Source organism: Nilaparvata lugens, chromosome 14 (genome assembly GCF_014356525.2).
Source record: "Nilaparvata lugens isolate BPH chromosome 14, ASM1435652v1, whole genome shotgun sequence".
Classification (NCBI taxonomy): Eukaryota; Metazoa; Arthropoda; class Insecta; order Hemiptera; family Delphacidae; genus Nilaparvata; species Nilaparvata lugens.
In genome coordinates this window covers 9535228-9554369 of record NC_052517.1, presented here as the reverse complement: position 1 = coordinate 9554369, position 19142 = coordinate 9535228, and the positions used below count along the sequence as shown (strand labels likewise).

The following is a 19142-nucleotide window of genomic DNA, read 5'->3' as shown; positions in this document are numbered from 1 at the left end:
TTCGCGTCAAGTGTATTTTAAGGTTATGTCGACTTGTTTGCATGTTTTAAAAGACAGATGGAAATTGTTATACATAGTATTTGATTACATTTTGATAACATTAGCTATTTGAAACTGAAGATAAAGTGTAAATGATGTAAGTGTTTTATGATTAAGTTGTTTTGTCATTGTTGTTGTTGTTGAATAAATAAACTGAATGAAATATCATTTACTATTTGAGTAGCTTGAACGAAGATGTAATACAATTTCCAATAAATTGTATAATCAATGAATTTGAATGATCGATTATTATTAATTTTAATAATAAGCACCATATGCAGATTCATTAGATATATATCTTGTAAACTGGTTGCTCTGCTTCCAAGATGCTTTCAAAATGCCAGAAGGCAAAGATATAATTCTGGTAAAAAAAAATTTTCCAATCAATATTATACAATAATGAATACACCAGTCACTCTTTTTACTTCTACCTCTGATTTTATTTTACTTAATTCATTCATTTAGCTATCAAAAAATCCAACTAACTGAAAATAATTACAAATAAGTCCTCAGTCTACAATTTTGTTTCCTAACCACCAAACATAAACAACACAATAGGCAGACAGCAGTGTTGTGATAAACAAGCGCCATGTTGTGACGTCATCCGACTAGAGGTTTGGAAGAACTGTTCACAGTGATTCTCTCCCCGTTGCCTATACATTAGTTGGATAGAAGCATAACACGCAAAAAGTGGTATGAGCAGCAGTGTGACTTATGTGTGTGCCTTATCAGAGCCAAAGTTGAAAGGGGTCTGGCAAACAACTCTGCAACAAACATCTATTTATGGGCCAGTTGTTTACTAATAGCTCTGTCAACTATGGGTGACTTTATGTAGCAACTCTGCAACCGGGCAATAGACAAAGAAGAACGCTATCAAGTTGAAATCTACACATTGACCTGACAATTTTGTTCGTACTCTTGGATTTTGACCTGAAGACTTTACAATGATTGATGAAGAAGAATTCATACTGATCATCATGCACCCATAAAATCCTCTTCAATTTGATGTGTAATTTCATCTGATTCTCTTTGACTATTGCAGCAGTTTTAGGCTAGGCATACACCGGTTAGTCAAGACCAGGGGTACCCAGCCCCCCCAAGGCCAATGGTGCATGCCCCCCCCCCCAATTCAAGTGTAATGCCCCCCCAATCAATGTGTAATGACCACCCCCAAAGTACCCCAACTCCCAACTCTTTAGTTTTTAACATTAGTCAGTGTATGACAATAAAATTCACATCTAAGGTGCTTACAGATATACGCGCCGCGAACATGAGCAATTCACTTTTAATCAGCTGATGCCAAGCTTTTTATATCTGTATTTTACCGTTTCTGTAAAAATACAGATATAATCAGCTGATTAAAAGTGAATTGCTCATGTTCGCGGCGCGTATATCTGTACGCACCTCTACATTCTAATCTTCCATAGGACATTATTTACCTTTGGTCTTGTGAGGAATTCTTTCTGTTTTCATAATATTGTAAAACTATATACCATCGTTTCTTATCTCTTTAAAATAGAAATAAAGTATCTTTTTGATATTATTTTTGAGACTAGCAGTGCACCCGTTCTTGTTCGGGAGGACTAGAAAGAACTTCATCACATCAGGAAAAACTACATGACACATATTTTAATAGGATATTAAAAGATAAGTAAGGGAGGCTTTGCTTTTTAAATGTTAAGGTTACTTATAAAAGTTGAATAATAATATCATTGATAATTCTTTATTGCAAAAGAATATTGCATAGCAATCTTGGTGAACATTCATACAAATTTGGAACGATTTTATTCATACAATATATAATGTCGGCAAGTTTAGGTATTCTAAATCCTATCAAACGAGCAATTTCTGTTTAGAAGTTTTGATGTTTAAACTTTTAGATGTTTATATGTTTGTATTTCACCGGATCTCGAAAACGGCTCTAACGATTCTCACGAAATTCAGAACATAGTAGGTTTATAATATGAAAGCTCGATTACCCTAGGTCTCATCCCTGGGGAAACTCGCTGAAGGACATTAAAATAATTTATTCATCCTTGGAAAAACAGCTGATAATTTCGGCATCTGTTGATGATGTAAGTGAGTGAGCGAGTGCATGTGTGTGGGACTGAGACAAAATTATGACTCAGCTGTTGAATAATTCAATCAGGTACTTAGTGACAGTTGTACAAAGCCGGTTAAATTTTAATCCTGATTAATTCCAGTGGAACCAATCAGATAAGCTATCTTTTTGAGATGGTCTTCTGTGATTTGGTTCACGTGAAATGAATCAGGATTAAAATTTAACATGCTTTTGTGAGAGAAATTTTTGCATTCCTCTGCGAATTAATCTCAATCCACTGTGATTAGATAGAACCTTTCTGTATGAACTATGAATATTAGTATAATTTCCTCTTTCATAATAATTTTTATATTCTTTTGTAGGTACTCTAGAGCGGAGCTCGGTGCCCCGATATTTATCATGAATTGGAATAGGTTGTCACTGATGTTGTGTTGTTGGTAGTATTTACTTTTTAACATTACAGGAGTAAATAACACAAGTCGAACAAAATGTATCTTCAAATGGTTTGGTTTTTGGAATAAAGATATCATCTGAACAAGTACATTTTGTAAATTCTATCTATTTATACCCAATATCGGAGCACCGAGCTTTGCTCGTTATTTATTCATTGATAAACAGATTTATTTCATTGATATCATTTCTTAAAATGATTGGGGAAGTACTAACAGGCACAGCCCAAAACTGTAACTTACCCAATTTGATTTATTCACTACGAAAAATATATTTCGTCTGTGATTTATTCACAGACGAAATCATCATCTGTTTTTCCAAGGAAGAATTATCCTTTTCATGTCCTTCAGGAGTTTTCTCAGGGATGGACCTAGTGCAATCGAATTTTGATATCATAAACCTACTATATTCCGAATTTCGTGAAAATCGTTAGAGCCGTTTTCGAGATCTGTTGAACATAAATAACCATATAAGGAGATAGCCAGATGAAAAATCTGGTGTGGTACACTCACACAACTTTCCTTGCTCATTGAACTATAAGCCTCATTATCAAACAAGAATAATTTAGGGGAATAACATAATGACGATTGACGGCAACATATTTGCAACTACGATCAGACTACTGTATATGTGTATATACAATTGTTTTCAGAGTACTTTTTCCTTTTTGTAAATTGTGAAATTCGATGATTTTTTTGAAATTTGTCAAAACAGTTGTTCTACAGATGAAATATCTTGACTATGACTGTGTTCTTTTTATAAACTGCTCTACCTACCTACCTCATGAACGAGAAGGAGGTTACAAAGTCCATTTCTCAAGGATTGGGTGGACCCCCCATTAGTACCCCAGGAAAAAGACTCATGTCAGTTGATAGAGCTGATAAATAACTATACAGGGTACGGATTTGAAAAAAATCGTTAGAGCCGTTTTTGAGAAAATTGTGAAAAACATGTGGTTTTATAGTAACTGTCATTTTTATCAAGAATATTACGGAGCTTCTGCAATTTTCTCAGAAATGAGACTCATGTCAGTTGATAGGGCTTATCAATAGCTATCCATGGTATAAATTTGAAGAAAATCGTTGGAGCCGTTTTCGAGAAAACTGTGAAAAACATGGTTTTTTGGTCATTATCCGCCATTTTTCTCAAGAATATTACGGAGCTCCTGAAATCTCCCTGGAATGAGACTTATGCCAGTTGATGGGGCTTATAAATATCTATCCATGGTATAAATTTGAAGAAAATCGTTTAAGCCATTTTCGAGAAAAACGTGAAAAACATGTTTTTTTTAGTAATTATCTGCCATTTTTTCCGCCATCTTGAATTGGATTTTATTGAATTTCTTATTGTCGGGTCCTCATGGTATAAGGACCTTGAGTTTAAAATTTCAAGTCAAACCGTTGATTAGGAATGGAGTTATCGTGTTCACAGACATACCACACACACACCACACACCACACACACACACACACACACACACACCACACACACACACACACACACACAACACACACACACACCACACACACACACACACACACACACACACACACCACACACACACACACCACACACACACACACACACCAACACACACACACACAACAACAATCACTGTGATTGGTTGGGCGTGTTCGACAAATCCAGAACCCTCGATTCTGTTGCATATATAAATGATGCAAGTTGAAATGGTACAAGTTGCATTCAGGTGCCCAGTTGACAGACAGTCGTATTGTTTGTGTCTTCTCATCGTGATAGAGTAATGATAATCGTGACAGATTAGTGATAAAGTGATAATAGACTTTTGTAGTTGTTTAAACAGTTATTATTCTTGGTGACAGTTATTCATATTGTTTCAAATAAGCTTGTGATAGTTCTATGTAATTTATTAGGTAGCTATCAGTTTATTGTTGTTTCTAGTTCACCTCTATGTGTTATAGTGTTGTAAGGAATAAATCAGTATAAATCGACTCAAGTGTTTTATCAGTTTAGAGACTCTTGAAATTGGTGTCAGAAGTGAGATATCATTCTTCAGGCAATCTTATAAAATGTTATCTTCATGTGTGAACTTTTATTTCCAAGAGAGTTTGAACTTTTATCTCTAATTGATTAGACTTTCATATTCATGTGTTAATCTCAATCTTCACGTGAGTAAATCTTTCAAGTCAGTCTTCTATCTTGGTGTGATTGAAATTGCTATTGATCTGTGAATATTTGTGAACTCTGTTATATTGTTTGAAACTTAATCTAAAATGGTAAGGAAAGGTTTGGCACAAGTTTGAAAGTGAGACAATTGGAAGCCGAACTCAAAGAGCGTGATTTGGATACAAATGGCTTAAGATCTGTTCTACAAAATCGTCTTCATGAAGCATTACTCACTCAGAGTGACGACCCAGACATCTTCTTATTCGGAATAGATTCTGGAGGGCTGATGGTGAGTAGATTTCAATCAATAGAGAGTGAATTGAAGGAGAATAAATTTTCATTGGAAAGTAAATTTGAGAGTGAATTGGAAGATAATAAATCATCATTGGAAAGTAGAAGAAAATGAATCATCATCGAGAAGAAGATTGGAAGGAAATAGATTATCTTTGGAGAGTGTTGTTGGATCCCTGGAAAGCAAATTTGATGAAAAATTACAAGTAAACAATAATATTTTTAGAGGTAAGTTTGAAAGTGAATTTGGAAAACTTCAGGAAAACAATGAGGTATTGGAAACTGAGCTCAAAAACATGGAAGATGAATTTGATAAGAGGATTAAAAAACTGCAAATTGATGAAAATGGTGGTGCTAGAGCAACCTTGAAAGTAGATATTACTTCTGCTATCCACCTTGAGAAGGATACCCCAGTCAATAACTACAATGAGCCTATTGTTATGCCAACTCAGAACAGTGGACTACAAACTTTTGATGGAAAAATGCCATGGGTGAATTACCTTGTTTGATACAGCTACAGTTATACAAGGATTGGTGCCAGTAGTGAAGGCTGCAATGTTGAGCCTGTAGCTTTGTGGAGATGCACTGGCAGTACTTCAGATGATTCAAATGGCTGATAGACAAGACATCCATAAACTTTTGGGGCGCATGGAAATGAGATTTGGCCAACTACACATTGATCAACTGTACCGTTTGCAGTTGAAGAACAGAGTTCAGAAGCCAAATGAATCACTCCAAGAAGTTGAAACTGACATTGCTCGCCTCTTGAGAAATGCTTACCCATCTTTGCATGATGAGGTTCATGGAAGCTTTGCTGTTGAGGGATTCCTGAATGGTCTTCGTGAGCAGGAAACTCAACAAGCCATCAAACTTGCTCGTCTTCAGACTCTCAGTGAGGCAATCACTCGGGTTTGGAATATGAAGCTGTGACACGGTGAGGGGCCATGTATGTGTTTGAGCAGTATCGGTAGAGGATTATCATGGAGGAAATAATTATGAAGGTCTTGGAGAGGCTCAGGATCGAGAAGAAGGAGATGAAGTGTTGGGGTTGTGGAGAGAGAGGTTATCTTCGAAGAAAGTGCCCAAAGAAGTCGATGTTTGACAAGAAGCAGGAGATTGTGGATTGTGATAAGGACTAAAAGCACTGCCCATGCCAGGAGGAGAATGAAGAACTGTAAACAGGATAACTGTTGCTACAGCCTATCAGGGAGATAACAACCTGTCAACAACCTGTCAACAACCTGTCAACAACCTGTCAACAACCTGTCAACAACCTGTCAACAACCTGTCAACAACCTGTCAACAACCTGTCAACAACCTGTCAACAACCTGTCAACAACCTGTCAACAACCTGTCAACAACCTGTCAACAACCTGTCAAACTATGGCTTTGTTTATAGAGGTAGTGGTGTAACTAGCCTTATTCTATACTCCAATCTCACTGCAGGCTACTTTCACTATAATCATAATTACTGGAATGTAAGGAATTCTAAAGGTGCTTACAGACTTACACGCTGCTCCGCAAACGAACGTTAAACGAGCCAATCACAAGAAATTCGCAGGTCTCGCAAGAACAGAACGCGAACAGAGCGCAAGCTTGGCAAGCTTGTAGGGTGAGATGCAAGTTAAATAACTGTGCATGCGCGGTTAACGTTTTTGTTGTTTATTAGTAAAGATATCTGTTTTGAAATATGAAATCATCGAAATAATAATATTATTCGATAAATTATCAAAATCAAATAGTTTTCAATTATAAAAACATTTTTAATAATACCAGTACATTAGAATTAGAAAGGAAAAAGCCGAACTCTCAACCGAATCTCTCACCTTTTGAAAGATTGAGTGTCGGTTGCACAGACGCTAGTTGAATTTCAACCATGTTTAATTCCACAAGATCCAATCAGAGAAGCTGTTTTTCCAAAAATGCCTTTTCCGATTGATTCTCGTAAAGTTAATCACTGTTAAAATTCAACCGGCTTTCGTGTAACTGGGTCTGACGGACATAACCTCTTGTAATAGAACATAATTATATAAATGCAATAAACATAATAGTTATTACTTTACATAATAGCTGTAAACTTTTAAAACGTTTCACATTTATGAGGTAACCTCACCAACCGTACACCACGTCCATAACAAAGCCATATTGCATTCTGGTGACGTCAGCACAGGTAGGGCTCCCACACCAATAAAAACACTTGCTGATATAGATTAGCTATAATCAACAAATTTTCATTGTTGTAGGAGCGCTACATGTGCTGACGTCACCAGAATGCACATGACTTTGTTTACACAGGTGGTGGTTGTAGTAAACAATAATTAAGACAAGCACGCGATCATCTTGTGAACATATTGCAAACTTCTCGTGTAACATCTTGTTCATGATCGGAGCATGTTCATGGTGCGTATATCTGTACGCACCTCAATAATATAATCATTATCTTGATTGCTGCTTGCAGGACTTTATAATCGTGCAGAACAAAATGATATCAACAGATTTGAGAATGCGAGTCTATCATAGGCCTCCAGCGACAGCTGTTGGAACATTATTTCTGCCCAATGGAGGTAAAGCTCTACAAATAAGTGATCAGAGATTTTTGAAGGAAGAACAGAGAGGAGATGGGGAATATGAATACAAAGTTATCAAATTCCGTAAGTCTCAAAGTTTCAATGTGATTCAATTCACACAGAATCTGTAATGTGGATTTGTCATAGAATTGTTTGATAAGTGAATGTGAAAATGAGATTGTGAAAAGGATGATACAGACTTGGGGGATGATGATAGATGATTTGGAATAACATTAACAAACTCATTCTAGAACAAAACTCGAGATTATCAAAAACATGAAGTGCCCTTTCATTAAAAACATTTCAAACGATATGGTTTGGTCAACTTTTGCCATTTTCAAGTTCAAATTCAAGAATAAACAAGATGATATGAAATAATGTATGTTCATATCAACATTAAATGATAGGGTACTTCATGATTTTTATCGTTTTGAATAAAAATTTTGATAAAGCAGCCCAAACAAGTGAAGTGATTATATAAAGCTCAAGATGTATATTCTATCGCATACCCCAAGGATGTTGCCAATCACTGTATAGAATTGTAAATGGGAAAATTATCATCATAATCATCACGAGGCTTTCAGTCCAGGCAACCAATGTTCAAAAAAAGCTAAATAGGGAAAGTTTGTAACATTAAAGTTTGATTCATCCCGTGTCTCTTTCAAGGATGCTTAGGGAGTGAACATGATTATTTCAATCGAAATAGCTAAATACCCCTTCCTTGGGTGGTGAATTGTATGAATAATAATAATTCAAGAAGAACTCTCCCATAATAGAGTGAGGGTAGTACAAGGGTGATTTTTTTGGTTTTGTAAACATCTCGAGAACTATATGCGTCATACAACCCCATACAAAATTGAAGCTTATAGATTTTCCTATAAGTTTTATCTGTATATTGTGTTTCCATTTTATCTCATAGATTAGAAGATAATTATTCTATGCTCATAAGGTATGGCACTTTTTCCCAATCTGTTCATAGCTTGATGCCACTTAACCACTGTGCAATGATAAGTACATCTGGAGTAATTGATATATGCCCGGTTGCAGAGTCGACAAATATCGTTGCCCATAGTTAAGAGCGCGGACTCAACTATTTAACTGGCCAATTTCATTGCAGAGACGTTCTGTCAGCTACTGCTCTGCCGATAGGTAAAAGTGCGCCAACAAACTGTTTTTTCCGTTGCAGAGACGAAAAACCTACAGACAGATGACGTCATCTGAGGCTACCAATAAGTAGAAGTGCTCTTTATTTAAATGCCCAAAATCGTGCATATAAATCCACTATACATTTGTGTCAAGTGTACTTTAAGGTTATGTTGACTTGTTTGCATGTTTTAAAAGACAGACGAAAATGGTTATTCATAGTATTTGATTACATTATAATAACGTTAGCTATTTGAAACTGTAGATAAAGTGTGAATGATGTAAGTGTTTTATGATTAAGTTGTTTTGTCATTGTTGTTGTTGTTGAATAAATAAACTGGATAAAATATCATTGACTATTTGAGTAGCATGAACAAAGATGTATTACAATTTCAATAAATTGTATAATTCAATGAATTTGATTAATCAATTATTATAAATTTTAATAATAAGCATCATATGCAGATTCATTAGATATATATCTTGTAAACAGGTTGCTCTGCTTCCAAATTCATTCAAAATGCCAGAAGGCAAAGATATAATTTTTTCCAATCAATATTATACAATAATAAATACACCAGTCACTTATTTTACTTCCACCTCTGATTTTATTTTACTTAATTCATTCATTTAGCTATCAGAAAATCCAACTAACTGAAAATAATTACAAATTAGTTTAATTACATTTTTTTTATTAATAACAATAAGTTCACGATTTTGATTTGTAACCTCCAAACATAAACATCACAATAAGCTGACAGCAGTATTGTGATAAACAAGCGCCATGTTGTGACGTCATTCGACTAGAGGTTAGGAAGTACTGTTTACAGTGATTTCCTCCCCGTTGCCCATACATTACTTGGATAGAAGCATACCACGCAAAAAGTGGTATGAACAGCTGTGTGACATATGTGTGTGCCTTATCAGAGCCAAAGTTGAAAGGTGTCTGGCAAACAACTCTGCTACAAACATCTATTTATGGGCTAGTTGTTTACTAACAGCTCTGTCAACTATGGGTGACTTTATGTAGCGACTCTGCAACCGGGCAATAGACATAGAAGAACGCTATCAAGTTGAAATCTACACACTGACCTGACCATTTTGTTCGTACTCTTGGATTTTGACCTGAAGAATTTACAATGATTGATGAAGAAGAATTCATACTGATCATCATGCACCCATAAAATCCTCTTCAATTTGATGTGTAATTTCATCTGATTCTCTTTGACCGTTGCATCAGTTTTAGGCTGGGCATACACCGGTTAGTCAAGACAAGACTAGTTAAGCTTAGTCACACTACTTCACATAGTTGCTTATGAGGACAAGTCTAATTGCAATGACTAATCAGTGTGAGTTGCGTCATAAGCAAAAAAGGTGTAGTATTGTGACTTCAACTTTTTGAAGTGTGAAATCTTAGAAAGAAAAACAAAGTTTTTCATACAATTTTCTGCACTTCTTTTTCACAGTTGGCTCTATGAACTTAGTACTGGAAACTCTACCAGAAGCCGATACATTCCCGAAACATACTATCGCAGTGCCTTTGAGGTGACGAATTTTATAATTCTTGCCTATCTACTCTCTAACTCTCCAAATTCGTTCCTATAACGAGGTTCATGTTATAATGCAAGTGTTTGATTAGCAATGGTACTGCTATCCTTGTCTATCATTTAACAAAGCAGATAGCGCTATCTCTTTCTTGCTTCACTCTGTTACCAGATCGTCTTTTATCAATGTAGAATTGATAATTAATTAACAAAATATTCCATCTTAATCATGTAAATCCATCATGGAATTATTGAAAAATAAAATTTCTTGCTTAATAAAATATAATTGATTATTTTAACGAAAATGAACAATCAATATCACATCAATAAGCCTGTCTCAGCTACCATCTATAGAAGGAATTGACAAGACAGAGGTTCGGCAACGTTCTTCTCCACCGCTATTATAACGTGGACCTCACTATAGGAAAACTAAAGGCAGTCATACAAGAGTATGACTCTCATACAAGTAGTGTAGTCTTCTCTTATACAAGAGTAGTATATTTAGGGTGATTCTGCAGTCTGCGAAAAGTCCCCCCACCCTCACTACTGTGAGCAGCCTTAAAATGCTCTGCAATGACTACTCATATTGTGAGTAATAATGACCAAATAATATTAAGTTATCAAGTCAATATTGAATATTGAGTCATATAATACTACCAATTGATATTATGTATGAATAATGTGAAAAAAACTGTGGTTACTACCTACCTACATGGAAACTTCATAGTCTAGGCAATGAATGCTTGAAAAAGGGTATAGGGGGAAAAGTTGGGAAGACGATTTTTGACCCCACAGTTCTGTTGAGGGTAGTAGAGAGGTGAACATATTAGAAGTCTCCACCCCTATCCACTGTTCCAAGAGGGTGGGGGTGGTTTATAATTAAGTTTATCACATGAACCTAAAAAACTATAAATCTCAAGGACTTGACTGTCATATGAAAAATTGAAGCTTACATAATTTCCAACAATATTCATTCCACAACTTTTTCCATATCTTCTTCAGTTTTCGAAATATCGGCTCTTGAAGGTGTGACATTTTTGAAAAAACACGTTTGTCACCAATTCTTTTCTGGAAAAAATCCATGTTGATTGTGAGCTTATAAGGCATTTAATTTTCTTAAATTTGATTATAATATTAAATTTCACTTTTATGAATTTCCCTACACCTTTTGCAGCAGCTTTAGTGTTGAGTGTGAAATCTCAATTTTTGCAACAATAGACCAATGAACAACGGAATTTGGAGTGAATGTTTTAAAAAAAATTCTTGACTCTGCAAATTTGTTGAGACTAGTTGGGAGGAGAACTTATCAAAAGTCTCTATTTTTGAATTAAGTGCTAAGGGGATGAGGGTGGTTTAAAAGTTTCAAAAATAAAGCTCGATGAATTCTCTACACTTTCTGTTCAGTGGAATTTTGTGATATTCCCAACAGTTACCGAGATATTTCTTCTTGGATATGAGTAATATAATGTTAAAATGACAGGTTTTTATCCAATGTTTTGCTATTCCAGGGCTTATAACTCTTCAACAATGCAAAATAAAAACTGATTATCATTGTATGTTTGTAGAGAATTTAATTCTCTTTGGAATGATGTATTATTTCACTATTCCAAGTTTTTGTTCCATTATGTTGCATTGTTGGAGGGTTATAAGACTTAAAACAGCTGGAGTCAGAAAATTGGCTCCCCGAAATGGGGCATAGTTTTATTACATAATCTTTATTTCCTCATTTCTATCATTGGAAATGGTTTTCCTTGACAAAATAAAACATTCCTGAATAGTTCAAAATAGATTGAACTCCACAACATTCTCTCTTTATTCTATACTGTGTTAAATTTTTTAGTTTTCCGAAATTTGATTCAAACGTGAAAATGACTGTGACTTTAACCTATGACTGCGAATACACCCCATTTCAGAAAGCTAATTATTTTCTAACCCCAGCTGTTAAAAATCTAGAACTTAGCTTAATCCTGTGATCGAAAGCTGGCCCTATGTGTACAATTATGTTAAAGTATTGATTATGTGGGATTATCAAACTGACTTGTTTTGTAGTCCATGAGTGAAGTCCTCAGGACATGATCTTGAGGAAACTTCATACTCTGAAAGTATGGTAGTCAAACTCAACATCTTTCAAGGTTACTCTCATAGTTCATTTGACTAGAAATGACTGGAACATTTTGAGAGGAGACTATTGATTTTTCATTATCAATATCTTTCAACAAGGAGGGCAACACCAATGTTCATCAAGTGCTGCCATTATTGAATGTACCCCACTAGATATGGTGAATCCATTGACTATTTGCAAAATGTTTTGACAGAATTTTAGCCAAGCGAACTAGTCGTCACATCTGGACATTGGATAGTTTGAGGCTTGTGGCCTTCAGAGATCTTCAACTGGCGAGGCATCTAATCTCAGCTGTTCATTATACTGGGAATATCAACCAGCAATATCTCCATACAAAGATTTTGGATTCTGGAGCGAGTCGCATGTTCCAATTGGGCCGATTTTATGACAAGGTTCTAAATGCAGAGGATCTCCATCAAAGGAAACCATTGGAGTGAGTTTATCATCTATTCCAAAAACTCTTCTATTGACATCATTCCAGACGTCCTTCCAAATCCTTTGATCAACAAAGGATCAATTCCTTTGATCAATCATTTCAAATATTCTCAATTAGAAACATTGAAATTACTTCAGAATTCTCTCAAAATCCTTTGATTATATGAAAGGACTGAATAATTCGATCCTTTGATTATTCATTTCAAAAACTCCTTCATTGAAACCATTCTTTATTGTGTAATATGCCAACACCCATCAAACCTCTAAAAGTTTCCCTGCATTGTCACTACCATCTATAGAGAATAGAGCCTCAGGACATCCTAGTACCGAAATAATGCACACAGCTGCAGATGAACATTAATTGTAGTCGGGCAGAGACAAATTGACAATGTTGGCTTACATCAGCAGATAGTGGTGACAGACCGACATGCATATTGCAACATCTAACACCTTGGATCACCTGGTAACAGCTCAGACTTAACTCACACTTACGCGACTCAGGTGGAGAAGAGACTAGACTCTAGTCGAGAGCATGTGTTTACAAATGGTGACACTCAGACCAGTCGATTCTAGTCTCTGTGATGTCACCATTTGAAAACACATGCTCTCGACTAGAGTTGAGTCTCTTCTCCACCTAAGTCGCGTGAGTGTGAGTTGAGCCTTAGTCAGATAGTGAATGGCCAGTTCCATGCAATTCTTCTGCAGTCACAAATGATGCATGTAGTGAAGTCCACATTATAATGGCAGTGGAGGAAGATAGCAGTACAGCATTGCTGATTCCCTGCATTGTCACTACCATCAATAGAGAATAGCTTATGATGGAGTATATTATTCACTGATATCAACTGTTCATTTGCCAAGAAAAAAATCTGATGGCGCACTCACACAACTTTCTTCGCCGTTAATTGATTAACTGATGCTAGTGAACATGTGCATCTCAAGTCCACTATTCCAGGATCTGAGCCAGCTGGTGACAGGTCAATAGCACTGCAGACACATGAAGTCTCTTCACAGTTGTCAACAGTTTGCAATTGAATAATCTTATTTTCTCGAATTTCAAGCTTATTTTCAATTTTTGGTCTAAATGATACAATACATTAATTGTAAATATTTTTATGCTCAATCTTTTTCACTTGAAATTTTTTCTTCAAATTGTAACTGAAGCCAGAAAATTGGGAATCTTGAATCAAACTTCGTATGGATGGGGCGGTGTTCCTGAAATTTTTACAGATATGGGACTTGTGGCAGTTGATAGAGCTTATCAATGACTTCTCTAGGTATGAATTTGATCAAAATTGTAGGAGCCGATTTTGATAAAATCGCGAAAACCCCTGTTTTTAATAACATTTACGCCATTTTAGCCGCCATATTGAATTGCATTTGATCGAAATTGTATTTGTCGGTTCCTTATAGTATAAGGACCTTAAGTTCCAAATTTCAAGTAATTCCGTTAATAGGTAGATAAGATAACGTTTACACAGATGCACATACACTCATACACACACACACACACACACACACACACACACACACACACACACACACACACACACACCACACACACACACACACACACAACACACACCAGAAACCACTTTTTTAGACTCAAGGGACATTGAAACGTATAGAAATTTAGAAATTGGGGTACCTTAATTTTTTTCGGAAAGCGATAGCCTACTTTCCTTACCTATTAGTCCAGTCAAGGAATGTTTATAGAGGAGGAAGTTGGGAAGACAATTTTCGACCCCGCAGTTCTGTTTAGGGTAGTGAGGAGATAAACATATTAAAATTCCCACCCCTACACCCTGTGCTAAGTGGGTGAGGATGGTTTTAAGATATCATTTTTTGGTTTCTGCCATAAAACTCAAAAACTATGTATTTTGAGGACTTGACTGTCATATAACAGATAATCTTCTACAATATTCATTCTGTGTGTAATTGTTAAAATAACAGGTTTTCATCTGATTTTTTGCTCTTTCAGAGCATTGAATTTTCTTTGGAATGATGTATCATTTCACTATTCCAAGTTCTCCTTTCATTGCTATCGCAGCTTAAATATAGGGGGTGGAATTTTCATTGCTGCAACAATTGACCGTTTGACAATGACATTTGAAGGGGGTGTCTGTGACACAATTTTTGACTTTGCAGCATGATTTGGACTAGTTAGTAGGTGAACATAGCAAAAGTTTGCATTTTTATCCCCTCTGTTGAAGGTGTGGAACCGCTGAGTTGCCACTTGTTGCAGCAATGAAAATATCACCCCCTACATTTAAGCTGCTATAGCAATGGAAGGAAAACTTGGAAAACACCCCCTTCAAACGTCGTTGTCGAACGATCAATTGTTGCAGCAATGAAAATTCCGCCCCTTACATTCAAGCTGCTATAGCAATGAAAGGAATACTTGTAATAGTGATATGATACATCATTTCAAAAAAAAATTCAATGCTCTATGAGATCATAATCATCATGGATATCTCCTATCGTTTTTAAAAAAGTAATAAGAGCAAAAATAGAAAAAAAAATGGTAGCAAACATGTTTTTTCAAAAATGTTACAGCTTCAAGAGCGGATATCCCGAAAACTAGAGGAGATATAAAAAAAAGTTGTGCAATGAATATTTCAGGAATTCATGTAAGCTTCAATTTTTTATATGACAGTCAAGTCCTTAGGATGCATAGTTTTTTAGTTTTACGCCAGAAACCAAAAAATGGTATCTTTAAACCACCCTCACCCCATTAGCACAGTTGGTAGGGGTGAGAACTTTTGCTATGTTCACCTCCTCACTACCCTGAACAGAACTGCGGGGTCAAAAATTTTCTCTTTATTTTATTTTGTGTTCAGTTTTCTTGTTCTTCGAAATTCAATTTAAACATAGACTATGACTACTTTCCATTTTGGAAAGCCAATTTTCTGACTCCAGCTGTTCAAAGTCTAGAACTAAGCTAAATCCCAAGCTCAGGATCCGGCCCTAGATGATTTTCCATAGTAAGGATTGAATTGATTGATTATATTGATTTTTTATTGTTAATGAAATGATCTGGTAACGTTGCGGAAGTAGACAAGGATGGCACCATCTGCTTTGTTGAATGATAGACAAGGAGAGCAGCACCTATGTTGAACAAATACTGTCATTATAACAGTGAGAGAGACCTCGCTATAGTTGCTAGCCAATAGATTGTGAATTTTATTCAATTGACCCAATGCCGATTCCATTGCAGGTGTATTCAATGCCCATGGGACTCGAAATACACTCCAACGGTGACAGAGTATGTTGGCATGCATTCGTACACTATGGACAAAGAGACGTTTTATGAGAACTTTCAAGTTATCAATGTGGCAGTTTGGCTATGCAGCAACAAATTTGTAAGTGTAAACATACATCAATACATGCCAAAAAATAAAAACACTTCAATTGACTACTTTTATTTAATAAATAAAACAATATTGAATATTGATGAATATATTAGGAATAACTATTGTGTGTGTGTGTGTGTGTGTGTGTGTGTGTGTGTGTGTGTGTGTGTGTGTGTGTGTGTGTGTGTGGGTGTGTGTGTGTGTGTGTGGTGTGTGTGTGTGTGTGTGTGTTGTGTGTGTGTGTGTGTTGTGTGTGTGTGTGTGTGTGTGTGTTGTGTGGTGTGTGTGTGTGTGTGTGTGGTGTGTGTGTGGTGTGTGTGTGGTGTGTGTGTGGTGTGTGTGTGTGTTGTGTGTGTGTGTGTGTGTGTGTGTGTGTGTGTGGTGTGTGTGTGTGTGTGTTGTGTGTGTGTGTGTGTGGTGTGTTGTGTGTGGTGTGTGTGTGTGTGGTGTGTGTGTGTGTGGTGTGTGTGTGTGTGTGTGTGTGGTGTGTGTGTGTGTTGGAACAAGGTATAATATTGGGCGACAAGAGACCTGGTTCAATACATTCCCCCCCCACACACCGGCCTATAACGTTTTTCCTCTGCTAACACAGCGTATTGTTGAGCCCAAAATTTGAAAATGGTGTAGGATGAAATCGCTCTATCGAATGACACCTTCATCTTCCAGATTGGTGATGGTTGTGGGCTAACCGTGAAGCTGGACCGCTGAATTTGAAAACTTTAGATGTCTCTCAGGTCGTATTTTTTGAGCCCAAAATTTGAAAATGGTAGGATGAAATCGCTCTATCGAATGACACCTTCATCTTCCAGATTGGTGATGGTTGCGGGCTAACCGTGAAGCTGGACCGCTGAATTTGAAAACTTTAGATGTCTCTCAGGGTCGTATTTTTTGAGCCCAAAATTTGAAAATGGTATTGAATGGAAGCCCAAAATTCGCTCTATCGAATGACACCTTCATCTCCAAGATCGGTGATGGTCGCGGGCTAATCGTGAAGCTGGCCCGCCAATATATAAACCCTCATAAACCCCACTTCCGGTTGAGCCCAAAATTTGAAACTTGGATATTCTGGAAGCCCAAAAAAAGCCCTAAATATTGGCATAACTATGTTTCAAATTTTGGGCTTGATATGTTGGGGCAAGCTTCACGGCGGTAATTTATTATTACTATACAATAATTTTGTAATTTCTAGGTAGAGCATCAGGCAGAGCATTCCGTTGCTTGTCCAATGATATAGTATCACGATGGTTTGTATCAGGTTTGCTGCCAGCGCTATCTAGCGTCACACTTCACAACTACATTAAGCTTTTCTCTACTCGATTTTCCGTCGGTACAAATTTGATAACGTTTTTGAACAAAATTGAAGATGAGTTTCAAAAATTTTACTATCAAGAAACTATCTTTGTTGCGTGAAGAGCTTACATAATGAATTTCAATGCAATTGGTACAGAATATATCACTGTAACTGACTTTATAGATGCTGCCTCTCGCCAGAGTTTTGTGCAAATATTTGTATGGAAACACACTGAACGATAGGGTTACCAATTATTACTTAATATATCAATAATCATGAATATCTATTTTTTTGGAGGATCATTGTGATATAGTGTTACTTTCACGATGATTCCATACTAATTTCAATATGTCTGATCATTAATAAAAACAATATAAAAAGCTTGAAAGAATTATAAAGAAAAGGGTACTTCATGATTTTTATGTTTTTTATTAATTTTCACTTTCCTTACCTATGGTATTAGGGCTTTCCGAAAAAAATTAAGGTACCACAAATTCCAAATTTCTATACGGTTCAAGGTCCCCTGAATCCAAAAAAGTGGTTTTTGGGTATTGGTCTGTATGTGTGTGTGTGTGTGTTGTGTGTGTGTGTGTGTAGGGACGTTCCGATACCGCCATTCTTTCGATACTTGGTATCGAATCGGTATCAAAAGAAGGGTATCGATATTAGTAAAGTATCGATACCACAAGTATCGAGAGAAAAGTATCGATACCGATACCACAAGCATCGAGTGAGCATTAAGTATCGGAATTACCAACTAAAATACTTATCTACTAACTGCAATCTATCAAGTATAGTCTCAATATTCTGTCGAAACAAAGAAGACCCTCTGGCAAGATGGGAAAATGACTCCAGCTTGGTCAATAAGGGTATCAATACGTTTCTTTCGATACTTTACTAATATCAATACCCTCCTTTTGATACCAAGTATCGAAAGAATGGTGGTATCGGAACTGGAACGTCCCTAAAGATGGGTAAATAACTCAAGCTCGGTCAATATTGGTTCAAAAATTATCAATTTGATTTCATATTGTAGGAATATTTGTTCAAGAACTATAAATGTGGTCTTAATAGTAGATCAAATTGATAATTTTTGAACCAATATTGACTGAGCTTGTGTCAGTTATGTACTGTTTGTTATTAGTGATGTCATAATGTCTGGTAACTGCTACACTGGGCAAATACGAAATATGTTTGGTATACTTTGTCACGTTATTTTTTATATTTAAATAACGATTAGCCTCCTGCTTGGCATCAGTCGATAGAGCATGAAATATTTTAATAATTATAAAAATTAGGTCGTGGTTTTTTATAGGATACAGTCTTTTAAAAATCTTTGTAGGCCCAGATATGAGCTTCCACTATAATTCCGATAATTCATAAAAATATATATTATATATAGGTACTTATCCTATAGTATTGAGGATCACTGTTGCCGCCTATCAATTGCCATTATGTGATTGGTGCATGCAAATTGTTACAGTATTCATGCGCCTGGTGACCTCCCACTTCCTTGATACATTTAATTATTTTTATTGGGTTTTTAAATATGCTCTCTACATGCTAGTTAATTTTCTATATGTTATTATTTGTTTCATGCATCATAATAATTAGCCACGTGAGACCTTTTGTTCCTCAAATTGCATACCGTTTTGCCACAATAAATTTCTGCCAAGGTGTTTGATCAGATTCTACGTTGC

The 19142-nt window shown here is 36.0% G+C and overlaps 1 protein-coding gene across 1 annotated transcript in view; it reads left to right on the top strand.

Annotated features, from left to right (window-relative positions):
* The window catches only part of LOC111046348, a gene marked incomplete at its 3' end in the record, with an annotated part of 53325 nt that extends 37165 nt beyond the window's left edge, over positions 1 to 16160 (top strand). The window contains 4 exon segments of the mRNA XM_022331873.2: positions 7446 to 7638; positions 10164 to 10242; positions 12557 to 12796; positions 16016 to 16160. Coding sequence (XP_022187565.2) covers positions 7446 to 7638; positions 10164 to 10242; positions 12557 to 12796; positions 16016 to 16160 — 657 coding nt within the window.
* Between the last annotated feature and the right edge of the window lie 2982 nt (positions 16161 to 19142).